General features: G+C 44.6%; 2 protein-coding genes across 10 annotated transcripts in view; both read left to right on the forward strand.

Annotated features, from left to right (window-relative positions):
- myo9aa (myosin IXAa) overlaps positions 1-18,315 on the forward strand; it is a 95,743-nt gene extending 77,428 nt beyond the window's left edge. For 3 of the 9 annotated variants that reach the window (XM_083680625.1, XM_083680629.1, XM_083680631.1), the window contains 22 exons: positions 775-897; positions 1,499-1,648; positions 2,894-3,198; positions 3,817-5,727; positions 5,980-6,079; positions 6,569-6,790; positions 7,953-8,056; positions 8,273-8,403; positions 8,724-8,953; positions 9,131-9,259; positions 9,550-9,738; positions 10,244-10,291; positions 10,626-10,737; positions 11,315-11,376; positions 11,636-11,828; positions 11,975-12,103; positions 12,385-12,490; positions 13,269-13,400; positions 13,583-13,706; positions 15,596-15,804; positions 16,021-16,163; positions 16,542-18,315. In XM_083680625.1, the coding sequence (XP_083536751.1) occupies positions 775-897; positions 1,499-1,648; positions 2,894-3,198; positions 3,817-5,727; positions 5,980-6,079; positions 6,569-6,790; positions 7,953-8,056; positions 8,273-8,403; positions 8,724-8,953; positions 9,131-9,259; positions 9,550-9,738; positions 10,244-10,291; positions 10,626-10,737; positions 11,315-11,376; positions 11,636-11,828; positions 11,975-12,103; positions 12,385-12,490; positions 13,269-13,400; positions 13,583-13,706; positions 15,596-15,804; positions 16,021-16,163; positions 16,542-17,056 (5,367 nt within the window). In that variant the 3' untranslated portion in view covers positions 17,057-18,315. The remainder of the gene's footprint in view (positions 1-774; positions 898-1,498; positions 1,649-2,893; positions 3,199-3,816; positions 5,728-5,979; positions 6,080-6,568; positions 6,791-7,952; positions 8,057-8,272; positions 8,404-8,723; positions 8,954-9,130; positions 9,260-9,549; positions 9,739-10,243; positions 10,292-10,625; positions 10,738-11,314; positions 11,377-11,635; positions 11,829-11,974; positions 12,104-12,384; positions 12,491-13,268; positions 13,401-13,582; positions 13,707-15,595; positions 15,805-16,020; positions 16,164-16,541) is intronic. The other 6 variants (XM_083680627.1, XM_083680630.1, XM_083680628.1 and 3 more) reach the window with 4 other exon arrangements.
- Positions 18,316-19,480: 1,165 nt separating this feature from the next.
- scamp2l (secretory carrier membrane protein 2, like) lies at positions 19,481-27,008 on the forward strand. Its single transcript, XM_083680881.1, has 9 exons — positions 19,481-19,592; positions 20,186-20,260; positions 20,417-20,503; positions 21,746-21,863; positions 22,189-22,317; positions 22,693-22,852; positions 23,022-23,123; positions 23,749-23,866; positions 24,287-27,008. The coding sequence occupies exons 1-9, from the start codon at positions 19,536-19,538 to the stop codon at positions 24,431-24,433; spliced, it is 993 nt and encodes a 330-aa protein (XP_083537007.1). The 5' UTR covers positions 19,481-19,535; the 3' UTR covers positions 24,434-27,008.
- The last annotated feature ends 253 nt before the right edge of the window (positions 27,009-27,261 follow it).

Here is a 27,261-nt window from a genome sequence, read left to right on the forward strand (position 1 = left end):
TGTGCTTTCATTAACTTACTCAAAAACTAGTTTTAGTATCCAGGGTCCTCACTTCAGAACTTCCCCAATATTTCAGAGTTGCGGCCAGTTATAATGAAACATATCTGGAGCGTGTGTCACCTTATGAAGAGTCTGGAGCATGCTGACATCAGTCTGCAGAACACAGCTTCTCTATTGTCTGTAATGAGACTAGCCCCATGGTGGTAATTGTATAAACACGGAATCTGTGTCCCAGTCAGACTACCCCCTCTAGCCCTGCGGCCCTCCAGTGGAGTACGGGGGGTGGTGAGATCAGATTGGACAACAGGCCTCAGTTCGGAGGGGTCAAGGTCTGCATGTTTATGAGATGATGTGAGCCCCTCCCCCTCATGCAATATTGTCAGCATGGACTTTCCCGGAAACCACATGTGTCTTGGCAGCATCTCACCCCTGGTGTTGACCTAAAGAGTGGAGCTGAGCTAAGGTGCTGGTTATTGGATTCCTTCTGAGATTCTGGTCTGAGCTCCACAGCTACACTAGTGGTCAGTAACTGATTGAGAAAGTGAGATTTGGGCTGAAATGAGAGTGGAGAAGACTCAATGAATGACCTTTAATTGTCCAATTCTGTACCTGGGAGAAACATAAACCTGTGAGGAAGTGAAGTGTGAATGGAAGACTAGTTGGAGGCCACCTCTGTCCTCCAATGGCCTCTTCTCTGTAGCTTGTGAAGCTTTGATTTGAGTCTCCTACATTTCTAACTCATGTTTTCTGTTCCTCTTTCCTCATTCTCGGCAGGATTTTGTCCGCCACTTCCGCGTGCTGCTACCAGAGGGCACCAGTGCCACCCAGGAGGGCATCAGAGACTATCTGGGCCAAGTGGACCTCGCCCCCGATGGATACCAAGTTGGCAAGACAATGGTATTAATTTTTCACCTTTCTTCTCTTCAGACTGCTGTGTTGTTTGCCATTAAAGCAGAATACCAACCAGAATAGGAAGTAGACATGCTGACCTCATGGTGCATAAATAAGCCCTCATATGAGTTTACAGGACAACTAAACCATCAATTATAATGAATACTTCATCTGGTAAGTGTGTGATAATGATTCTAGTATTTGGTCATGATGCACCTATGCTCCAGGTTATTGACATTGGCTAAATATAGAAACAATATAAGGGGGAGACATAGTAAGGGGTGATTACCCTGTATTACCCTAGATTACCTAGACAGTTTTTCTGATGATGAAACAGGATGTAATAAAACCAGGGGTCTCTATGGACATTACACACACACACACACACACACACACACACACACACACACACACACACACACACACACACACATTGATAGAGGGGTCCAGTCACAGTGCCATTCCTTTGGGATGGTGTCTCTATAATTAGGGGCCCATCATACCTGACATTCCTCTGCCCCCTGCTTCGATCATCTGGCCTGGAGTGTCTGAGGCTTGTGTGTGTGTGTGTGTGTGTGTGACGTCTTCTCCACCCCTCCCCTCTCAGGTGTTCCTGCAGGAGGCAGAGCGTCAGCGGCTGCAGGCCTTACTCCACAGGGAGGTCCTGAGACGCATCGTAACACTGCAGCGCCGCTTCAGAGCCCTGCTGGAGAGGAAGTACTTCCTGAGGATGAGGCACGCCGCCACACAGATACAGGTACCGTCCCTTTCTTATGCCATCATCACATCATCCAGGGCAGTAGTTCCCAACCCTGGTCCTAGAGCACCGCTGGGTGTGCAGTTTGTTTGTTGAATCGTGTGTGTTAGTGCTGGGCTGGAACAGAACAGAATGCTTTAGTCTAAGAGGAGGTTTTGTTCGAAAGTAGTTGTGCCATTCTTGTGTTTCTATTGCGTTTTCAAAGAGGAGAGCTTGCAAGTAAGAATTTGTACTGTCATACAGTACACTCCTCTGTATCCCAGAACATATGAAAATAAACTTTGAACAAGATCTAGGCCTGGGAAACCTTGGTATTGAATGAAACCCTGTTGAATGCTGCTTTCCTCCCTGTTGGGAGAAGACCTCATAGTTTCTATGTTTTTATTTGGCCACCTAATTGGTCCTTTGGAAACAGACTACAGTATCAAGTGTCTATGCCTGATTGAAGAAAAACAAATATATCAAATTTTTGAGTGTTAAAAGACAGAGACGTAAGAACTAGAATCAAAACCTGAATAATGTCTCTGAGAATAATTATTGATGAAAGGTAACTTAAATCTTCAAATTAGTGTGTTGTGGTAATGTTGACAGGGAAAGCGAATTGAATTTCTTATTGTTTCATGCAATTGCCAGCAAATCAAGTTAAATAGGCTGTTGAAATGTTCTCACATGTGTAGGACAAAAAGGATGGAATCAGAGAAAGCTAAATTATGTAGTCTAGTCTGATATGCACTCATGGAACACTTTATTAGGAACGCCAATAGAATCCAATAGAACACCTTTGGGATGTGGTGATTCGGGAGATTCACAGCTTGAAAGTGCACCTGAAAAATCTGCAGGAATTGCATGATGCAATCATGTCATCATGAACCAGAATCTCAAAGGAATGTTTCCAATATCTTGTGGAATCAATGCTACGAAGAATTGAAGCTGTTTTGAGAGCAAAGGGAGGGCCTACCCAGTATTAATATAGTGTTCCTAATAAAGTGTTCAGTGAGTGTATTAGGCTAATGTATCATACCATTTACAATCAATGCAATGCTATTGGTGGCCTGGTGGATAGGTGGTTCTGGTGTCTGAGAGGGTTGGAAAGTGATGCTTGAAAACTCCAAACTGTTTATTGTCAGGACCTTTTGGATAAAGGTGTCTTGCATATGAGACTACACCTTATTCTTGTAAGAACCATAATGTCCATAGCACTGATTCATACAACATCTGATCAACATCTCCAACTCTCCTTTACAGCAATGGTGGCGTGCCTACCAGTCAGAACAAGAGGAGGAGTATGACCCCAGTGTCCAGGAGGGGGCAGCCTTGTGCCTCCAGACCGCCTGGCGGGGGTACAGGGAGCGTCGGAGGTTTGGTCTGTGCCGGGAGGCTGCCCTGGTGCTCCAGAGGGAGTGGAGGCTGTGGCTGCATCGCCGCGGCACAGCAGCACTCGTCATCCAGACAGCCTGGCACTGCCACCGGGCCAGAGAGGCCTACCTCAGGCTGCGTGGTGCTGTACTACAGCTGCAGGCAGCAGGCAGAGGCTACTTGGCCAGACATAGGTAAAATCACATGAGTTCTGTTGTAACAGTAGAACAAATAAAGAACTATTCTATTTTACTCTATAGTTACTGTAAGCAAACAAATGCTTTATTGCATGTACTGTAGCAAAATCTGTCTGTAATTACTTATTCATGCTTAAGGAAAGACATTTAAAAGAAATACCGAGTGCTGCATTGCCACAGAACACCACAAGACGTTCAGTGTTACCATCATTTCTGCTCAAGTGGGTCTTGAAACAAGATTAAGGAGAGATTGCTGCACAGTTCATGCTCTGTATTTGGTCATAATTCTAAAGCCAATCCCTTTCCATGCCCGGTGGTGACGTGGTCTTATTCATAGTGTGCCAACTGAAAAGTCTCCTGTTTAGATAATGTAATTATATAAACAGCCAACACAAAGTCGCTACAGTCAGCTGAGCTGCAGGAGAGAATTCTTTCATTAGTTCTGCCACTTTAGTTGACAAATTCAAGAGGAAGTATTTTTCCCAGTAATGTATTGTAGAGGCTTTTCGTGTGTTTGTAAAATGACTAGTCTAGTGTCAAGGAAGTGATACTCCAGGAAGTGATCATATTATCTTTTGATAGGCTCAGTTGTAAGCATGCCTCTCTGACTGACAGTTTCAGGTTACTGAAGGAAGAGAGACTGAAAGCAATCGAGAGGCAACAGCAGCAGCAACATGAACAGCAGAAACAGCAGGAACAGCAAGAACAGCAGCAGCAGCAGCAGCAGCAGCAACAGCAACAGAATGGACAGACAAGCCTCTCACAAGAAGAAGAGCAGCCAGTGAGGATCATGGGCCTGGACCTGAGCACATGGGAGGACCGCTCCTATGAGGAGCGAGAGAGGAGACTACAGAGGCTGAGCGAAAGCCAGGAGGAGACGATCAAGGAAGGAGGGGTGGAAGGAAGACAGGATGGAGGAAGAGAGTCAAGGCCTCCAGAGAGCTCCGTTAGAGCTCATTCTGAACCACCGGCCTCAACGACAACCGCTACAGCCAAGGTGGTGGTGAGAGAGAGGACCAGAACCCTAGACGAGCCCAGCCAGAGGACCACCAGGGCCAAGAGGGAGAGTCGGCGTATGAGAGAGCTTGAGCAGGCCAAGTTCAGCCTGGAGCTCCTTAAGGTCCGTGCCACCGGTGGAGGGGCCTCTTCCCCGTCCGAGGAGAGGCGCTGGTCGGCCGAGCTGGTGCCCTCTGCCACTCCTCCACTCCGTTCCCCCCAGGGCACGCCCGACAGCCAGAGCTCCAAGGGCAGCTTCGAGCTGCTCAGCATAGAAGATGAGCCCCCCAGGGAGAGGGCAGGCACAGCTGATACAGAGGAGCCTACGTCCCCCCTGCCCTCCTCTGTCGCTCCAGACTTGGAGCCACCTCGGGAGGTCTTCTCCACCAGCCCCAAGCATGATGACCATGTCCCACCCAGGGCTGTAGAGTCTGATGTCCCCCCTCCTCCAGAAAGCCAGGCCACGTCAGAGTTGGTCATCCCCACACCCACCTTCCAGACCCTTCCGCCCAAGATCGAAAACTACCTCCCAACCTTTTACGTCCCAGCCAATGAGGGCAGCTCGGTCGCCGCCCGTTGTCCAGGTGACGACCCCTCACGACCCCTTGAGGCTGCCACCACCTCGAAGACCACCACTGCAACCACGACCACCATTACCAGGACGCTTAAGGAGAGGCGAGAGTCGTCGCGGCGACCGGTGGTGGTGGTCATCAGCATGCAGAAAGAAACCCCCTTGGGTGAGGATCTTGGTGGAATAATCCATCCCCCTGTGGAGGTCCGAGATGGGTCCGCTCAAACTGGGGAATCCCCTTCGCCTCCACAGCAACCAAGCAGCCCCGCTCCACTACCCCAAGACCTCGCCCCTGTCCCTGTGTCCGTCCCTGTCCCAGGAGCCAACCAAGCAGTCCTAGAGAAGCTTGAACGACTGAACGAGGAAAAGGAGGAGAGACAGCGCCACCTGCAGCAGCAGAACGAGAGAGAGATGATGGAGCAGATCCGCCAGCAGAAGGAGGTGCTGGAGAAGCAGAGGCGCCACTTCGCCCAATATGAGAGGGACATGTTTGAGAAGCATAGAGGAGAAGCTCTGCATAGGATACAACAGAGCAGGCAAGGAGGGGGGGGCGTGGGGGGGCCAGACGGGGCTGGAACCGCCCCGACCTCCAGTGCTAGACCCCTTAGACCTTGCTCACTGCTCATTGAGAGAGCCCCAGCTCTTGCTCCAGCCACCAGGACCATGTCTGAGTCCAAAGCCCCATCAGAGCTCTCTCCTCCTGAGGTGGACATCCAGAGTGCCCCCCAGCCCTGGCTTCCTCCTCCTCCCCCCTCTGCCCCCAGAGAGAGGCCCAGGGAGGGAAGGCCTGGGGCGGACGGCTGGGCACCAAAACTCACCCTGGAGACCAGAGAAGGAGGAGGAGGAGCCAGAGGGAGGGCCCCCAAGAAGGCCCCAACCAATCAGGGCGCCAGCGTCAGCATGACGGACAGGTCGGGGAACATCTTCTTCTCACCGAAGGACAAAGTATCATTTTCAAAGTGAGTTGAATCCAGCAGTGGTGAGGTAACGTGTGATCCATTTTCCCTCTTAGCATCGAGGAGGACATTGAGGATTACTGTTACACACAGTCGATCGTATTCCGCAATCTGTCTGAGGAATTAACTTTAAAAGTTAACAGTTAACATAATCCACTCAAAGTCTCAGAGAACAAATATGTGTTGTTTTAGAGCTATTGAATTCCATTAGAAAATGTAACTTCATTTTTTCAAATCCATCTGAATACATTTCAGGTTCGACAAGGATGTTGTCAGTCAAGAAAAGCCTGTAACAGTTCCAAAAGAGGGACTGTCTTCAAGCTCCAAGCCTTCTAAAGGACTGAAAGGACGGGAGGTGAGTGAATGACAAAAAACTGCTAGGAGACAACATGGTTCATTGGTGTTCAATGTTAAAGTGTGTGTGTGTGTGTGTGTGTGTGTGTGTGTGTGTGAGTGTGTGTGAGTGTGTGTGAGTGTGTGTGAGTGTGTGAGTGTGTGAGTGTGTGTGTGAGTGTGTGAGTGTGTGTGTGTGTGTGTGTGTGTGTGTGTGTGTGTGTGTGTGTGTGTGTTTAAACTTGTTTTTGTTTGTTAATGTTTGTGCTTGTTTGCATGTTTAAAAGATGGAGTAACATAGATAAAGAAAGAAAGACGGGTATGTCTATGTCAATGTTGGTGTCTGTGTCAGTATTTAAATGTGTAAACATATCTAGAAGGACAGAACGGACGTTACACACAGAAAGACTGATCACAGGACTAACCCAGAGGTCAAGTCCACCACAGCTTTAAGCTGCATTCAAAGAAAGCGGTGTTTCACCTATGTTGTTATCGTTTCTGGTCAACCCAGGTTGGCAGGGTGGCCCACAAAAAGAAAGCCCGCATGGCGCGGACACGCTCCGACTTTCTCACCCGTGCCCCCAACCTCTCGCAAGGGGCCGAGTCGGAGGATGACGAATACGATGGCGAGACCCCCCTCTCCTCCTCCCCTCCCCATTACAACCTCCCCCTCCCCAGACAAGACTCTGCCGAGGGGGGTTTGAGAGAACCCTGTTTCAGTGACTCCGAAATGGTAATAATAGAACCAGGTCCAAAAGCCCAGACCTACTTACCCATGTCAGCCATGGCCCTCTCTAGGTCCTCTAGGCTTGACATTAGGACGGGCATCTTTTCATACTGTTAACCCTTTCAGCACTGGCTGGGTAGACCTGCACTGCTCAACTGCATTGGCCAACTAAAACAAGGCTTTAACCAGATTTGACCTCTCTTCAATGTATTTTCTGTGGTACTGTGGACGCAAGAGGCATATTCTGAGAAATGAGTCGTCTGGTCTGGTGTTCTGAAATAACCATTCATGACTCAACCAGACTGCATTACAGTTTGTTTTCTTTTCATGATGATGGTGCTGTACATTGTACATGTTTCATTGGAAGAAATAGCCAATATAAATCCTGTTGAATTCATTTTCAATCTAAAATTAGTATTTATTATACTTGATCATTAGTCATTGAACCAGCTATTTGATCGCTTTACCAGCCATACATGCAAGGCAGACTCTGTTCAGAAATGTCCTCTTCCTCCAAGAGTAATCTCTGCCAATGTTAACACACTTCCTTTCTCAAATCTGTTACCACAGCATAGTCTCTCATATCACCCTTTCACAGCCCTAAGAGATAGAGAGATTCTTCTCCTCTTCCTCTTCCTCCTACTTTCATTCCCCTTGGATAACAATCATTGCATGTGTTAGCGTGTTAGCCTTCTCACCATTAGCACTGCTCACCAGCCAAGCCCTCGAACCCCAGGTCAAAGGTCGTCACTCACCCTTTGGCCTGCTCTCAGATGATTATTAACACACCACCTAACTGACCTCTGTCTCTACTTCTTTGTCAATGTCCTGTATGAAACACAGTCTTTATTCTAGTAGTGGGCAAGCTACATAGAAATTATATTTAATGTACTGTCTGCAGCAGTTATTATTTTATTGTTTGTTTTATACTTTATGATCTGTAGTTTGAACATCACTACTGTACTTACAGAATCTCTCTACTGCTTTGTCAGTTCACCCGGTTTGTATTTGCACAACTAGACATTGTGCTGCCATTTGCTGCCACCTACTGGCATAAAATACTTTGGATGTGTCCTCAGTTGGAAGATATTCAAGAGTCCTGTCTTTATGTCATTGGCTATTTCTCTTCTACTTTGTTGACATTTTGTGCCATTCAATGACATTTCAGCCATCTACAAGCTCTGAGGAGCAAAAAAAGTTGCACAAAACCATGTCTTCAGGGGACCTGGGCAAAGTGGACACACTACAGAAGAACACGCAAGCAGATGGAAGGTTTGTTCACCATCATCAAGTACTCATCTGTAGCCATTTTAACCCAGGGTTTGGTATAGCTAGGGCCAGTAGTTTCTTCTAACAACGCTATCTGACCATACCAAAACACTGGACCCAAGTTATAGGCCATCACTAGTATTACTAGGTTTGTGCGGTTGAATCCCAACTGTTTCTTTATGTACTCAAACTTAAGATTTCTCTTTATTACCCTGTCAGGGTTCGTGGTAAGATGCGTTTCTGGGGCAAGACGAAGCAGGGTGAGAAGAAGCCGTCCAGGGACAAGCTGATCTGTGGGGCTGACTCCATGGATGGAGACTACGGAGACACTGGGCCGCTACTGGCAGAGGGTGGGTACAGGGGAAAGGGTCGGGGTCATAGGGTGTGTCTGGAAAAAGGACAGTATGTGATGCAATTGTTATATGAGGGCCTCAGTTCAATTTCTGACTGTAGTCCCCTCAGCTCTTCTGTGTGTAAGCCAGTCAGTATGGCGATTACTCCAATTGGCTAATTGCCTATACAGTCCTTTCAAAATCTTTGACACTAAAGGGGTTGGAACAATGTTCTTTAGATCAGAAGTCTCATGGGTGAAAACATACGTTGTGAGTGATTGACTCTAACCTTCTTCCCCAACTGCCTTTGTCTCTATCTCTCTCTTTCTCTCTCCCAGCAGGTCAGGAGTACCTGTCCCCCCCTCTTAGTCCTGACCTGACCCTGGAACGGGAACGGGGGGCCAGGGAGTTCAAGGAGAACAAAGAGCCCTCTCCCAAAGTCAAGAGGCGCCGCAGCGTCAAGATCAGCAGTGTAGCTCTAGAGCCCGCCCAGTGGCAGAACGATGCACTGCAGATCCTCACCTGTGCCAACGACTACAGGAGCATGAATGACTTCCTCATGAAAAAGGTAAAAACACACACAAACATGCTCATGCACTTACACATAAACACGCAGATGTACAGTAAACACACACGCATTCACACACACATCAGGTCATCATTGCAAATAAGAATCTTAATCGACTTAGCTTTACAAATAATGGTTAAATAACTCCTTGCGTATTGTTTCATTTTTGTCCTCCAGATCAGCGACCTGGATACAGAGGACAGTAAGAAAGATACCATGGTGGACGTCGTATTCAAGAAGGCCTTGAAGGAGTTTCGCCTCAACATCTTCAACTCCTATTCCACTGCCCTGGCGGTTAGTACCACGGTACTACTAATTAACTCATACTCATGTAGCAGGGGAGGCTGGTGGAGGTAGAAATCAGAGGATGGGCTCATTGTCATGCATGGAATGGAATGAGTAATGGTATCAAATAACATTCCTCATTCCATTCCATGCATTGAAATGAACGGTCCTCAGATGTTTACCTCCACCAGCCTCCCCTGAGGTTCAGGTATACAGAGCCTTATATTTGAGATGAAACATGTTACTAACCCAGTGTCCTTTCTGTCCCTGTCCTGTAAATACACATACACACACACACACACACACCCCAGATGGATGATGGGAAGAGTATCCGCTACAAGGACTTGTACGCTCTGTTTGAGCACATCTTGGAGAAGACCATGCGTCAGGAGCAGAGGGACTGGAGCGAGTCGCCCGTCAAGGTGTGGGTCAACACCTTCAAAGTGTTCCTGGATGAATTCATGACCGAGTACAAACCCATGGACGGCACCCTCAGCAAGGTACTGATCCAACTAAACGCTTCAGAGCCGGGCTTTTACAATGACTATAACAAGATAAGATGAGCGTCAGTCACATCACCACATTCTATTTCAGACTTCTTTAATCAATACAAGGGCCTCTTGGAAGTGGATCCATAAGCTTCCTTTGGGATATAGTCCAGTATATGAATGATTTATGATAGCACCGCTCGTTGGTTACCTAAGTGTTTTTTTTTTTAGATGATCTCATGCAGTTTGATCGTATCAGACTCACTCTATATCAGGAGGAGGCTGGTGGAGGCAGAAATCGGAGTACGGGCTCATTGTAATGCATGGAATGGAATGAGGAACGGTATCACGTCGCACAAACACACTGGTATGATGCCGTTCCTCATGCCATTCCGTGCGTTACAATGAGCCTGTCCTCCGATGACTACCTCCACCAGCCTCCACTGCTGTATATAATAGCATTAGATATGTGCTTTTTATCAGACTTGAAATCATGTTTTCTGTTGTCTCTCCCCAGGTTCCGAAACCAGAGCGTAAAAAGAGGAGGAAAAAGGACTCAGACATTGTGAGTCCCTGTTCATGCTCATAACATGACCTAGTCAAGTCGTAGTCACCCTCCTCATGGTCTTTCTCCTCAGACAGCATGTTAACCCTCTTTAGCACCAGGTTGGGTTGGCAGTCCCTGTGGAGCACTGTGCCTACTTTATTATTATCCAGAAATTTATCAAACCACCGGTCAGCCACGCTTCTCCATCTGCTCTTTGGAAAAAAAAGACCTGTGATCAGAAATAGATCCAGTATAGACAGGACACTCAAAAACAAATTAAAAGTGAATTGAAATGTCCTTGTATGAACTCTACATGACTCCTTTCTCTCCCTGGTCTAACTGCTCCCCATAGGTGGAGGAGCACAATGGCCACATCTTTAAGGCCACCCAGTATAGCATCCCCACATACTGTGAATACTGCTCCTCCCTTATCTGGATGATGGACCGGGCCTGCGTCTGCAAATGTGAGTCGTCGTCGTCGTCCCCCCACACACACACATACGTCTTCAGCAACCCCTGGAAAAAGCCTCAAAACACCCACCCATACATATATGTGGAACGCTTGCCATCTCACTTTTTGGTGCGCGCACACACCCACACACCCACACACCCACACATACACACACACACACACACACACACACACACACACACACACACACACACACACACGCAGACACACACACTTTGTGGGCACGTCGTCCTCAGCAGCCCTCTGTTCTCCCCAGCCCTGATACACGGCCCCGCCCTCCCCTCCTTATTCTTAATCAGATTGTTTTCAACTGGACTCATGGGGTCTGTGGCTCTCCCTCTCCCTCTCCCTCTCTCTCTCCCTCTCCCTCTCCCTCTCTGGAGTTTTCTCAACACTCTGTCTTTCTTCAGACAGGATGTTTTCCCCTACCCAGCCAATGTTGCCTTTGTCTCTCATTACTGTCGTCAGTTAGCAGTCATAAAAGTTTGTTTTTGGTTAAATGATGAGGAGACATTGTCTTTCGGTGGAAAATGGGGGTGACTTGCATTTCTATGGTTGTGTGTATCCAGTGTGCCGCTACGCCTGCCACAGAAAGTGCTGCTTGAAGATGACCACCAAGTGCAGTAAGAAGGTAAGGCTCTATACTGTAGCAACACACAATGACTTATGTTCTACTTTACATTATTTGGAAGAGCACAGTTGGTGCTGGAAAAAATATTTCCCACTGGTTTTAACTTTTTCGAGCTTACTTAGGGAGTCAATTGACAATCGCATGTTTAAGTCCTCAAAATAACGTATTTATTACTGAACTATTCCTGTGTATTTGTCTCCTGTGTGTGTGTGTGTCTGGCCGTGCCTGTGTGTGTGTGCATTTCTGCCTGTGTGAACAGTACGACCCAGAGCTGTCGTCCAGGCAGTTTGGAGTGGAGCTCTCCCGTCTGACCAGCGATGAGAGGACAGTGCCCTTAGTGGTGGAGAAGCTCATCAACTACATAGAGATGCACGGCCTCTACACAGAGGGCATCTTCAGGAAGTCTGGCTCCACCAATAAGATTAAGGAGCTCAAGCAGGGACTGGACACAGGTAGGCCATCTGTGTGCTAACAATGGCCTAATGGCTAATGGCTAAAGCTACGGATCATTTTAGTTCAATGGCCAAAAGCCCATGCAAACCACAACCTGTGCTGTTTTGATGAATTGCCCCTGCTATATTGTTGTTTGTCCACACAGACATGAACAACATGAATCTGGATGACTACAACATCCATGTCATCGCAAGCGTCTTTAAGCAGTGGCTACGAGACCTTCCCAATCCTCTTATGACCTTTGAACTGTACGACGAGTTCCTGCGTGCCATGGGTAAATACTCATAACCTTACTGTGTTTCAAAAGTAGTTTTCGGTATCATTTAATCCATCTATTTAGTTGAACTCAGACTCCATAGGTCTTCAGTGGGTCTCAGTGGGTCTCAGTCAGTCAGTCCCATTTGATCCAAAACGGGAGATTTGACATCCGATTACAAAAATGATTAAATTAAACGATATTTCTTAAGTAAACTTAACTTTTCATATCAGATGAGTAGAACTTGAATCACAAGAACATAAAATGAGTGAATATACTGGGTGGTGATGTCATTGCAGGGTTGCAGGACAAGAAGGAGGTGATCAGAGGAGTGTACTCTATCGTTGACCAACTCAGTAGAACTCACCTGAACACACTAGAACGACTCATATTCCACCTTGTCAGGTAAGAGACATTCTACTCACTCTGTTTTACTACTGTTTATATTCTGGTATAAATTATAATTACATTTTATGTGCTTAGTGCCTCTTAACTTTATAAAAAATGTGGTTCTGACAATGAAAGAAAAACTTGAGATTTGTTAACAGCTGAATACCCTGTGTGAGAACAGCTGAATACCCTATGTGAGAACAGCTGAATACCCTATGTGAGAACAGCTGAATACCCTATGTGAGAACAGCTGAATACCCTATGTGAGAACAGCTGAATACCCTGTGTGAGAACAGCTGAATACCCTATGTGAGAACAGCTGAATACCCTGTGTGAGAACAGCTGAATACCCTATGTGAGAACAGCTGAATACCCTGTGTGAGAACAGCTGAATACCCTATGTGAGAACAGCTGAATACCCTATGTGAGAACAGCTGAATACCCTATGTGAGAACAGCTGAATACCCTATGTGAGAACAGCTGAATACCCTATGTGAGAACAGCTGAATACCCTATGTGAGAACACACCCATTATGTTACCAATGCATGCCACCTGAAGTAGCCTACTCACAGATAATGAAGTAATGTGTTGGAGACTTAAACATCCAGTGGCAGTTTCACAGACACAGATTAACCCTAGTCCTGGACTAAATATCAATGTCAATAGAAAATCTCCATTGAAGATGCTTTCTAGTGTAGTATTAGACTTAATCAGAGTCTGGGGAAAACAGCCCCCAATGTGTCCGGTACAGTAATCACAGAATATCACTCATTATGGGATGTGTGTTTCCAGGATCGCCCTGCAGGAGGACACCAACCGTATGTCAGCCAACGCCCTGGCAATAGTGTTCGCCCCCTGTATCCTGCGTTGCCCTGACACCATCGACCCACTGCAGAGCGTCCAGGACATTGGCAAGACCACCGCGTAAGAATACAGTACACACCTGCTGGGTTGCACTACTGATACATACCTGAACTTTACATCCGTTTTTTTCAATACCCCATATTTCAATTCAGTAGGATATTTATGATATTGTCACTTACTAACCTATGATACTGGGACATTATTTACTTAATCCTTTGATGTGACTGTATGTGTCTGTGTAGGTGTGTGGAGCTGATCATTGGGGAACAGATGAATAAGTACAGGGCCAGACTAAAGGACATCAACAGCCTGGAGTTTGCAGAAAACAAGGCCAAGTGCAGATTGACCCTCATCCGGAGGTCAATGGTAAGGTCAAAGGTTAATGACAATATCCACAGTCATCATTACACTATATACTGAACCTAATTAGGAATGGTTGGTTTCCACTGTGTCTAACTCTGAGACTTCACACCAGCCAACCTGTCCTTTTTAACACCCTCCCTCACTACTCTAGCACCTTGATTTTCTTCCTCAAACTAATCCTGTTTTTGTCCTCTCCCAAATTCTACCACTCCTTATCTTCCCTTTCATTCCTTTCCATTTCCTTTCCTTCCATTTCCTTTCCCTAATACAGAAACCTGTACAAATTGCTGTTAGATTCATGAGCATAACCCGCAGTACAGTTCCGGTATGTATCCACTCACTGTAATCAACTTTAACCCAACCCCAGCCAGTCATTTGGCGGCCATTTTGTTGTTCCGACGATCACTGCTCGCCATGCCCGCCTCGCCTGTTTCCTTCAATCACGCAGCATGAGTCCACCGAACTTTGTCTTTGTTTCTCTCTGTTTCTGTCTCCCTATCTCTCTCTCTCTCTCTCTCTCTCTCTCTCTCTCTCTCTTTATATCCTCCCATTTTGTGAGACTGTATATTGTAACTGTCTTCTGTGGATAAAAGTTCAAGACATTGACATAATGTAATCATGCAATTGTTGCCAATTAGATTGTGACTATGCTGTGTGTGGAGTATGAAACGCAAACAACGCACACTGCCAGAGTTTGCCAATGGTCTATGTACTTGGCAGTGCTCCAACCCAAATATGTGACCATGATTTCACAAGCTACTCTTCCATTTCATGACCATTTCATGTCCATGTTTGGACTTCATTATTTCTATTTCAACATCTATAGTAGCTAATGCTTACTGCCAACTAAAACCACTTTCCGTTTACACAGATAAAGATTAAGATTCTAATTTGTATGTTGTGGAGCATAATTGCCACCCTATTAGTTTGATTAAATTGAGAATTAAGATTGTGTTTACTTCATTTCCTCCTGAGCTTGTGCCAATATGAGGAAGCTCTTTAATGACTAGTTTACTTGCTGAATCTGTCTCCCATCTCTCAAATGATGGCCTCTGTCTATTATGTAATATTATGGGAACATAATTTCAGAGACTGATCAGCTGCTTCGGCTTGACCTTATTAGCTAAACAAAGGTTTTCTCATCTACCTGTACAGTAGCAGCTCTTTGGCATGCAAGAACAAGTCATCAGGTTTCCCATTACTGAAAAAAAAACAGACACAAACAGACATGAATCACAAGGTAGCATAATATGGGGGCTTTTTTAGAGGCTAGGGTAAATGTACAGTACAGTGCCTTGAACATCATTTTTACCTTTTATGTTCTCCTTCACTCCCCAATTCTGTAACATGCAGCCAAACGCAACAAAAAAGGTAACAACAGCAGCATAACAACAGCATATCCAACATGACATTGTGATTGGATATGCTGTATGCTGTGGTGTGTGGTCACTGTGGTTCTTGGACTAGATGTGTGAGAATGGGTAGCATGTGTTTGTTGTGGCGTCTGGGTGGTAAGCTTTGTGACCGCACAGCTGAACTGTGAAAAAAAAAGAGACTTGATTTATTGTCAAATTGAGGAATTGTGCACAAATGCTGGTCTATAGGCTGTCAATAGGCGGACTGTAAATGTGATCAATAGAAACAGCCTAGTTACTGCCTAGTTACTGCTCAAGCTGTCTTCAGCTATACACTGGTAGGCAGCACTATAGGTCTACAGTAGTTGTGGCTGTACCAGTTGGACTGTGTCAAAACTGACAACTGGTCATTTGCTGCTATGCTTTGTCAAAGGACAGGACCGTGAATCCGCCTCTGCACAACACTGGTACAAGCACAGGCTAACATGATGCTATGCTAATACTAGCTAACTGTAGCACTGATGCTTCATTTTGCAGGGCAAGGGCCACATACGGCGGCTCAGCTACCACACGCCCTCGCCTCCGGTGAGCCCACGGTTGCCGTCGGTGACGGACGTGTTGATGGAGGAAAGCGGGAGCGAGGAGGGGGCGGGGCTGGAGCCCGAGATGTCGGAGCACCAGCAGGTGGCCATGCAGCAGGAAGAGAGGGTGCTGACAGAACAGATAGAGAGCTTGCAGAAAGAGAAGTAAGAGCTTTCATCATATCCACCTTTAATGACATACTTCCATTTCATTCATCGTGTCTTACTTCATTTCACACACTGTTTGGTGGTGTTCCAATACTTAAAATTCAAAACCCTTTTTTATTTTTTTCTCCTTAAGACTCAAAATGGGTCTAATGCTGAGAAACAGTACATCCTGTATTACTGGTGGTTTGACCTCACTAACGTTTGTCTCTGCAGGGAGGAGCTGACCTTTGAGATGCTGAGCCTGGAGCCGCGAGCGTCGGACGATGAGACCCTGGAGTCTGAGGCGTCCATCGGCACGGCCGATAGCTCAGAGAACCTGAACATAGACTCTGAAGGAGCCACCTCCGACTTCTCTGGTACGGCATCATCACACAGGAGTATACAGTCAAGTAATTTAGGAAATTTATGAACTCCCTTACCTTTTTTTTTGGGAAGTTTCATGTGGTCCTATTCTACTTGGTCTACTAACAATAGTTTTTTTTTCTGAGCATCTTTTTATTGTTTTTAATAATAACACTGTATGACAAACAACAAACAACACTGTGTGACACAAGCGACTTTTAAGAAGAAAATTAAAAGAAATTGAACTGAAAACTCAACTGTATACGACTGTATAATAGTTATCTTGCCATAGTGAAAAGAAACCTGATAAAAGTAGAATGTATATGAATTCTAGAATAGCTGTAAGTGCACCATGGTGTGACCTCTGACCTTGTATCCTCACTCCTCCTCAGAGAGAGGAGCAGCGCAGGCCGCCGCCAGGTCCAAGAAGTCCGAGAGGAGGAGCCACCGGCGCCGCGCCCTCCACCGCCAGCCCGACTCCCTGGAGTCGGTGGACTCCTGCTCTACCATCTCCTCCCTCTCCTCCTCCTCCCACCTTCACCCATCCTCCTCGTCCTCCTCGGCCACCACTCAGCGCTTCCGCTTCCGCTCCAAGTCGCCGTCCTCTGGATCCGGTGCTGGTTCCGGTTCCTCCCAGGGCTTGTTCCTGTCCCAGCACCAACCCTCCCGACGCGACAGCCTGGACTGCGCCTCCGCGGCGCTCGAGCAGAAAGGAGCGTACGAGGAGAGGCCTCAGTTCACCAGCCGAGGCACCTTCAACCCCGAGAAGGGCAAACAGAAACTGAAGGGGGTGAAGCACTCGCCCCTAAGACACCCCCACCCCCGCGAGGGCGGAGGCCACAGCAGGGAGCCCCCAGACTTATCCCAGCAACTGGTATTATACGGCAGCAACGAGTTCATGGTATGAAGGACACTGGGACACCAAAGCACCTCTGCCCAACCCACTATCACCCCCCCCCCCCCACCCCCCCAACCCCAACCCCAACCAACACCCACGCTGACTGAGGGGCTGGGGAAGGGGTTGGGGTGGAGAGCAGGCAACTGCCCCGCACCCCTCCACAAGCACTCCGGCTTATCCTTTCCCTGTCTAAGTCCGCATCGAGCAGAAACTGTCCCCAAGTGCCATGTAGTGTACTGTGTGTCCACCTCCAGAGACAGGAGAGGGAGAGGCTTGGTAGTGGGAGAAGACCTGGTAGAAGTGCTCATCTCCTGTGGCCTTAACTGCCACACGCACCCCTATGGTCCCTCTACAGAGGTGGGCCTCAGTCCCAGGGGGGGGACGTGTGGAGCAGGAGGGCAGAGAAAAGGGAATGTTGGGGTACCTGGAGGAGGACTCTTCAGTGCTCCTGGTGGAGGGAGGCTGAATGATGGAAAAACAGGCGACCGAGCCACTGACAGCAGCGTAGTCTCCGTGAACTTGATGAGCTCTCAATCATTGGCTGCTTTAAAAGTTTACAGTTCATAACAATCAATGTAAGCAGTGGTTGCTCTATTATTACAAATGTATTTTTTTCTCCCTTAAGCCTATTTAATAAATTTTAATTTCATGGAAAGTATAAATCTATATAACTATATTATACAGGTATAAATACTGTACAAAGCCGGAACACCAGTAATTGCTGGGTAGTTGAAGTCAAATATTTATCTTTTGCTTAAGTATCTTGGAGAGACATGTATGGAATTAGGCGATGGCTGTGTGTGTGTGTGTGTTTGTCTGTGTGAGCGTGTGTGTGTGTGCGCGCATGTGTGCTCACGCGCATGTTTGTGTGTGTGCGTGCGCTCACGTGTGTGTCTGAGAAAACCACTTCATGTGTTTAAAGTTTGTGCTGCTTTTTTCCCTCTCATGAGGGAAATACCGCCATCAAAGGGACCAAGTCAGCTGGTGTGTATTTGAGCCAAGGGGATCCCAGCTCTGTAAAGAATGTCAGATGTGTATAAAAATCACTGCATTCACTGCTTAACAGCCATACAACAATTGTAATGTACAGAACAATATGTAGTGGTCAAAAATGCCTCCTCTCTCTGGATACATGTTACCCCCCAAATCCTTGTCTTTCTAAGATATCAGTGTTCACTTAATAGCAACCAAACAAGGACTTGAACTTTCTTGTCTTCTGTCATTATTTATGATGTGCTGTATTTGAGTGGGTGGGGGAACAGTAAAAACACCTCACACTTAGCGTAACTGTAATGGTATGCTTCAATTCAAGTATTTAGACATTGAAACTACTTTGTTGAACAGTTGATTTCAAGAACAGAGCTTCAATATGGTTGAAGCTCCTGTGGGCCTAGATCTGATGCACTCATGACAGGTAACTGTGACACAACATCCACACAACATTGTCCAACGTTGTGGAAATGGTCCACAGGTTATAGGGAAGGAGCTTCTGCACACTTGCATTTCTCAGTCAGTTAGTGAAGCCCAGGTCTGCTGTGCTCTTGTCCAAATGCTCTCCGGCGTCTCCGCCGATACAGTATGCGTCTTGCCTGCTGTGCCTGCCTTGAACCAGGTGGATCAGGTGGAGGTAGAAACCGGAGGACGGGCTCATTGTAACGCATGGAATGGAACGAAGAATGGTGAGCAGGACTACAACCACAGAGACCATGAAATTCAGCAAAGTGATCCATTAGCTCTTAAACCGCACCTTTAGACTAAAAAGACCTAGTAGCTTCAGGCTTCAGAACCTATGATAAAGGTAAAGGTGTATAACGCAAAATGTACAGTTCCGTCTTGTCTCTCATTCTCAAAATACACCCAGACACAGTAGATGAAGAGACACTGTTACCGTACATGGTATCCAATCATGCGTGCCATCAAACTGTAAAGATGCTCAGACAATTGTTAATGTAAGATTTTCTTTCTTGTCCAGATAGCACAAATAAAGTCCTGCAATCAAATATCACAGCCCACTACTATGCCTACTGTGGGCTGCTTTGCCATAAGAGGACCAATATTACAGGTATAGATTCAGCTCTACACATGGTATGGTATGGTGTGTAAAACTAAATATGGGGCATTTCTTTCTTTTTTTTAAATTGACGAATACATTGTAGTTATGTAGTTTTAGGGCACGCTTCTCTGCGAAATAAAATGAGCTGTAACTTCTCCAGCTCTAAGACGGATGACTGCGGTAAAGGTAGTCACGAGAATGTCACACATTTGAAACCCATTTGACCTTATTCCTAAAAATAAAGTTAATTGATTACAAATGACTCGAGACCATAGACTTATTATTAGCTCAAGACTGCCCCCAGATGACGCAGTGTGCGTATCCTGCCACGCATGCGCACAGGAAGGCCGTCAGCGCTGTCAACAGAGGAGCTACCAGAGGGGAGGCACGAGCTGTCGTTTTGTTTACCTGCGAGAGAAGCTCAATTATCTCAAAATGTCGGGATTTGACAGCAACCCCTTTGTAGACCCGGTGGAGGTCAATCCGTTCCAGGTAAGAAGCTCATTTAGAACACCGTGTAAGACCCGTCATGCGTTTTTACATCGTTTTCCATTCTTGTGAAGGCTGTAAAAAGATATGCCGCAACCTAAACCTGTTTGGTTGGTTACTGGGTTGGGCGTCGGGTCTACTTCCTCGTGCTGAGTTGACAACGTAGGTTGATTGACATGGTGGTGAGCCAATTGTTTTCGTCAAAGGATGTGGTAGTCCAATGAGGTGACGCGTGTAAGGCGTGCTTGTCAAGCCTTACCTATTCAGGTAGGCCTAGATGACATCAACAACCATTTAATAGCATACGAAAACGAAACGTGTAAATGACTGTAAATATAGTTTATTCATGCATGACGTTCACCATGTGCAAATGGTTTGTTCTGGATTAAAAAGTGTACCCTATTAATGCAGTCAAATCCCCACTGAAAAGTAGGCTACTGTCCTTAGGATTTAATAGCTGATTTACCCAATTGTCAGTCACCCACTTCCATCTGAGGGAAGAGCTTGGTGTTTTGTATGGTAGAAGTGCCATCCTGATTGGTTATAGGCTACTGTGAATTGAATATTGTTGAATATTATTGTTTTCCGTCATCCAGGATGCCTCAGTCACACAAGCCACCAGTGGGATTGAAAGCATTGAGGAATTCAACCCATTCTCAGCTACTGCTATGGTAAAAAAGGATCATTTTTTAGATAGTTGCCTACTGTAAACATTATTCATACATGGGCCTAGTGTTCATTCAGTGTTTACATACTGTAACTTTGTCTTAGTATCATTGTTGTGGGGAAAAAAGTCAAGTGTGTGCATGTGTCCCTCTCTGTCTTAGGGGAACAGCACTGGAACCACTGTCCCTATTTCTGCTGCATCATCTCAACCAGCTGTACTTCAGGCTTCTGTGGAGCCCAGTCCACAAGTAAGTGACTCAGACATCCACTAAAGAATAAATTAAAAAGAGACTTGCTACTCGGACACCATTTACAGTAACTACCTCTATGAGCACTATGATAGATTAAAAACACATTTTTTTCACATTTGAGTTCACAGTGTGGTTATAATGGGTTAACCTGGCCACATGAGGACATGGTATCATATACATAATATGTTTATTGATAACACATGATTATTTGGGGGTTTAAATGAATTAAATTAGTTTGAATCGGAACAACGAAAAGAAAGTTCAGAGATAGCTTGAGGCACTTCCTATTCAAAGCTCTTTGCCAGACAAGAGCCTTTGACAAATATTTTGTATTCCTACAGGATATTTGCATTCTGGTTACAGTTTCTCGTATGGACAGTGTTTTGGATTAGAGGTAGAATTGAAATGTTAAGTTGAATGGATCTTTCATGATGAATTGCAGTTGCACTAACTATAGCAACTTGTCAGTTGCCGGACTTACTTTGAAAGTACTGAGTATTAGTATTAGTGTTATTACCTGATAATTGCATATTAATTACACTAGCTGTTTTATTTTAAATTCACTTAAGCACCACTATGTGCTATTTACTGTAGTACCAGGTAGTGCTTAATTTATTGAGGTTAGTTATAGAAAGTACCCCTTGTTACCACATAGTTACCAAATACTTTCTTTGTAAAAAAAATAATTAAAAACAAATAAACCGGGGTACTTTCTATATGTTGTACATAAAAACAATTTATATTCCATTTTAATCGACTAGAGCAATAGGGAGAGAACGGAAGAGGAAACATAGTGAAGTATCAGTCGAGTCCCACAAAATGGAATATAACATTGCCACAATTGTTTATGTACAACATCTAAAGACCTGCGTTACTACAGTATACTGGGAGCTTTGCAGTTTCAAAAAGGACGTATTTGAGGGCTTTGCACATGTGCCCCCATTTCTTCAATTGTCGACTGACGGGGGGGGGGGGGGGTATCGTTGTTGCCCATAAGTTTCTCAAAGCTAAGCGAAATCACAAAAGAAGTGTCTGTACCCTTCTACAACATACACAAACAGATATTTGGTTAAAGAAATCCAAACTTATCATTTAACCAGAAAAGAAAAAGAGAAACTTTACATCAAGGTATAACAACGCTTATTTTAGCTGTTTGAAAAAATCAGAATGGGAAAAATGAATGGTGCTATTCAGACTACATTTTGACTAAACCAGTTCTGTCTCCCTATTGTCTACCAGGTCACTGTGGCCACGGCCCAGGCTAACCTCCTCAAACAACAGGAGGAGCTGGAGAGGAAAGCAGCTGAACTGGAGAGAAAAGAGAAGGAGCTTCAGAACAGGAGTGGCACTCCCCATGGTGAGACACAGTACTATACTGAGCTATCAAAGTGGTCCTGAAAGCACCTTTTGGATACAGGCTGCTGTTGTTCTTTAATTGTATAATGTTCAATCAATGGATGTTTTATTATACTGTATGCCATCGATGTCAGTTGATATCTACAATACTATCTCTTACAGGACTAACAGTGCCCCTTTTCTGACTGAATTATTATCTGCTTTTAATGAAACACCCATGTGTTTAATCTCTACTAAGTTGCTATGAACAGAATGTTATTGCTTAATACATGACCTAACCTTATGTTAATGACAGTCAGTGAAAAAGTACTTACTTTCTTTGACAGATCGAGAAAACAACTGGCCTCCATTCCCCAAGTTTTCCCCCGTAAAGCCATGCTTTTACCAGGACTTCAATGAGGACATCCCTGAGGAGTACCAAAAGATCTGCAAGAGGATGTACTACTTATGGATGTGTATGTAGGCTACACCATGCATGGTCACCCACAACTGGTTGCCTTCTACTAAATGCTGCTTGTAGAATTTTCTTTGAATGAAAGTGAAAAAAGTAGAGGGTTCATACTCATTGTTTTTGTTGGGGTTTTTTCACAAAAATTAATCAGTCTATTTCATATTCAGGACATTTCTCTTTTGTATTATTGGATGGACCTGAGATTGTCATATGTAATCAATGACATTCACCAATCAGCACTCTCTTAATGACACATTGGTTGTGTTCAAATATCCATACTAGCATTCCACTTTGAATGAAGCAATGTATTGTCCATGCGTTCCAAATGGTATGCTAATGTTGTTAATGGAGCATACCATTCATTCATTTCCCTCTCCAGTTCACAGTGCCACTCTGTTCCTGAATGTCCTGGCCTGCTTGGCCTATTTCACTGCCAACTCTCAGAATGGGGTGGACTTTGGTTTGTCCATACTCTGGTTCATCCTCTTCACCCCCGTCTCCTTCGTCTGTTGGTACAGGCCAGTCTACAAAGCCTTCAGGCAAGTGCTTTTCTCATAATGTGTTTTTTCTGTGTTCATTTGTTAATGGAGATAAACATGGTGACATGTTGTTTTTGCTGGACCCAAATAGCTATACTAGTCTTTATGAATGATTTTAGTCATAAGAAGTTGAGTGATTATTGATCTTCTAATTTTTCTCTCTCATCAGGTCAGACAGTTCCTTCAGTTTCTTTTTCTTCTTCTTTGTTTTTTTCTTCCAAGTTGCGGTGTACATCATCCAGTGTGTGGGGATCCCCAATTGGGGAAACAGGTCAGTGGTGTGTGTGTGTGTGTGTGTGTGTGTGTGTGTGTGTGGGTGTGGGTGCGCATGTGTGCGTGTGCTGTATGTATGTATGTGTGTGTGTGCGTGCGCACGTGCATGTGTGTGTGTGTATGTGGGTATCTGTTTGTACACATATGGGTGCATTGGACTATGTGTTTGTTTGTTTCTCTCTTCACATCTGTATGTGAGTGTGTGTGCATCCTGTCCTGCATCTCCTCTCTTGCCATCTCTTTGACAGACTCCTGCTGCCCTAATCTGATGGTGTGCTCTTTGTCCTGGGGCTACTTTGTAAGTGTGTGGCATTCGTTTCACCTCTTTCTCTCTCTGGGTCGGGGGTCCTCAGATCAGTGGTCTCACTCCTTTTGTAAATGTAGGCTTGGCTCTCCTCCCAAGTTCTCATCCACATAAACTTTTGCCTACGCTTCTCTTGATCATCATTGCTGTGGGTATCTTGAGTGTTCACATCGTTTTTTCATGTTGGCAGTTTTGTTAAGCTTCAATCCTCTTTACTTGAGTACAGGCCATGCTAAATGTTATTATACCGTGTAGCTTGTGTATTATTATAATAATGTGAGATGACACAATCATCTACGTTTCTTGTATTGTTTTCCAGTGGATGGATTTCATCCATCTCCATGATCGGGACCAACGTGGCCGTAGCTGTAGTCATGATGGTGGTGGCTGGCTTCTTCACTATAAACGCCGTCATGGCTGTCATCCTACTGAAAATGGTACAGTTTTTTTTACAATATCTTTTATTCTGCTCTCTTAAATGTTACTTGGATGGAGTTGAATGGTGGTCATTCACACATTTAACCACCAAGTTCAGTGCACCTCCCTCTGGGATAATTTACCCCTCTACACAATGTAAAGCAATTTGACACCTGATAGAAAAGGTTGATACGGTGCCATGTTATGTAACTACTGTATATTGCCTTGGACTGATGCACCCAGGACAATTGGTTACAATAAGGAATCTCAGTAGACAGGAAAATATCCTGAATACACCCTGAATATTTTTAAATCTATTAAGCTCAAGTAGTTTTCTGAGTTGAAAAGGTGCTCTTGACCTCTGATCTGTATGACGTATGATAAGATGTGATTATCATATCTATGTTGCTGACTCCCCTTTCCTCACTTCACTACTGTAGGTTCACTCTAAGTACCGGCGAACAGGAGCCAGCTTCAACAAGGCCCAGCATGAGTTCTCTCAGGGGGTCCTCACCAACAGAACCTTCCAGAGCGCTGCAGCCAGCGCAGCCTCCTCTGCTGCCCAGGGAGCCTTCCAGAGGAACTAGGAAACGAGGACAGTTGAGGCAGAGCCATGCTCCTAAACCTCTCTCCCAAACCCAGTTTCTCCAAAAGCCTGGATACCAGTCTGATCACATTCCAATACTCTTCAATGGCCTCCTTTCCTCGTTTGTAGTTCAAGCTTGTGTATTCATTCACCTGACATAAAAAGTAGTCTTCTGAATCTGAACTGTATGATGTTTACACGGAGATAAGAGATTAAAATGGTAAAAGAGAATCCAGCATCGTACAGTCCACAATTGGGAGATTAAGGTAAACAGGTCCCCTGGCATATTGCTCTCAGCTATCTAGTTATTTTCGCTCGGCAGGAACATAGGAAAGATGAGGAAAAAGACCATTGAAGCGTATTGGCACATGGCCATGTTGCAGTGACGGCCAACCGTGTTGTAGACCATGCCCCTTGTTGAAAGAACAGAACTGGCTCAGAGGGCTGAACCAGACTGGTATCCTCCAACCAGAGCCATAGATATACAGAGATTAGCTAATTGTCCTCCAGGTTGGCATCATAAATTCTAAGACAATACACTATAAAAAACCTGGTCATTTGTTAGCTAAATGACCACTCTGGGGACAAGCAAAACATAATAATGTGTTCATTTCTACAGTGCTAACATTTCTAACCTTTACCATACTCCGTACCTTTATGGCTTCGCCTCAGACATTCCTCTTCACTAAATAATACTCACTATACTCAATATTCACCTTATTCTACTGCCCTATCCAGACACTCAGGTCCTCCCCTCAGGACACCTCCTCAATGGTTTGGGTTGAAAATAGAATAGATGTTGGATTGAAGGGTATAAAAGAGGTAGAAACACTGTAATACCAGAACTTGTTACTCCTGAAGGAATTACATGAAAGAATGTACTGCTCACTATTTAGGAGAGTGCCGCAGGTGGCATTTTCATTTTGGAAGTATCCATTTTGTATTTGTGGTTCTGATGACAATATATATATATTGATGAAGGGATGAAGGTTTTTTTTTTCATTTATTTTTTATTAGACTTTATATTTTGCTGTTACCCGTAATCAGGTTGGAGTAGATGAAGTATGATAAAAGCATCTGTAGATGTCAGTTGAAGATAATGGTTAAACTAAATGGGAATTGTTGCCTGTAACTCACACCTAAGCTGCAATGTCGGTCAGTACTCATACTCATCGCTCATATTAACTTAAATAGGTCAGTTGTTATAGTTACATTGTAATCAGTAGAATATGGAGTTTTATTGTAAAAGCGGCAGGTAGAATGGATCAGGTATGATGACCCTAGCAAAACAGTTTGAAAGGGACCAAACTCTGCATGAATGTCTGAATACGTCCACGTATATGACCCGGTCATATGGCTATGCAGGGTTCCTACACATTTTCCATTTCAAGATTCCAGACTTTTTCAGATCTACATTTTCAGACTGCTCAGTTGATTTGGGTTTGTGTTTCGGCACATCTGTCTACAATGTGCGTGTGTAGCGTGATCTGCTTCATGACTTAATTCAGAACTCTGGTACGAATATGGCATAGGTCTGGAATAACATGTCTTTTCCTTTTTTAACATGTCTTTTTTTGCTTTTCCATACTTTTCCAGGTTTGGAAATTGTCAAATTTTATTCCATAGTTTTCCAGACATGCGTAGGAACCCTGGATATATTAGAAACAATTTTTTGTCAATGTGGGCCTTATGGCATTTTGGAGATTGTTGGAAAAGTGAATGTATTTAGTGCGTGAGTGAGTTAATTAATAAATTAATGAGCTGACAGAACAAAATAGTGCTTAACTAACTGAATTAATTCATGTATTGATGAATAGTAGAAGATTGGGGCTATCTGTCTGAAGTGACATTCTTATGGTAACTCTAGAGATTGCAGTGTACCAAGTAACCAGAAAAGAGCAAGTTTTCTAATATAGAAACGATCAAAGGTACAATAAATTATATTTAAATTATTGCTTTTACTAGCAGCATTAGCAGTTACCATGTATTTTTGAATGTATATTTGCCAGGCACTTTTTCAAAAAAGTTACATTACTGGATATGCTGTCAAACAACTCTGAACCTTTCACTGTATTTCCGTAATATGTTACTCTCTGTGTGTGTCTGTTGCACGTTGCTGACACTGGTTTACTGATATGTCTTTGACTTCTGCCTATTGATCATCCACATCATTAATTTTGTCTATGTATTCAGAATTTAGTTTTTCTCTCTGTTTTCAGTTATTTTTTCAGTTTCCACTGATTGGGTAGGCTATGCCCTTGTGATTTGTGTTATTAATCTAGCAAATGGAAGTTCATGGGATAACTTATTTTTAGCACCGTTAAATCTAATTGTGTTAATGAATGTTATACTGTACATATTTCTGACATGTTACAAAGACGTTACTTTGTCGGGGGGGTTTTAATGATGTTTCTTTGTGGTAATGTATAGATTTATTGTTACCATTACTATTCAATAAATTGATTTGTTCTTGCTCTTTCAAATATTCTGTGTTTCTTTATCTAAGCCTACTGCATTGTCTTACGACAGATAGCAAGACTACGCGTCTGATCTGTCTGAAAACTTGCAAACTGGGAATGGGATGGATAAAAAGTAGCCCAATGACCATAGAATTAAAATGCTACTGCTCCTAAACCATTAAATCAATGAACACCAACCCACCTTTAAAATGCCTCAACTTAATTTACCTGAATATAGTTGTTTTGATGTTATAATACTTTTTAAGCTATAATAAGCATTTCAATTTTAGATCAACAATTGTGACGCAAACCAATGGCCTACCGTCTGGCCAGCCAACTGCTCCTTCAGTAACGCCCCACGGGTCTGGAG

The sequence above is a fragment of the Argentina silus genome (genome assembly GCF_951799395.1).
Source record: "Argentina silus genome assembly, chromosome: 11".
Lineage (NCBI taxonomy): Eukaryota > Metazoa > Chordata > Actinopteri > Argentiniformes > Argentinidae > Argentina > Argentina silus.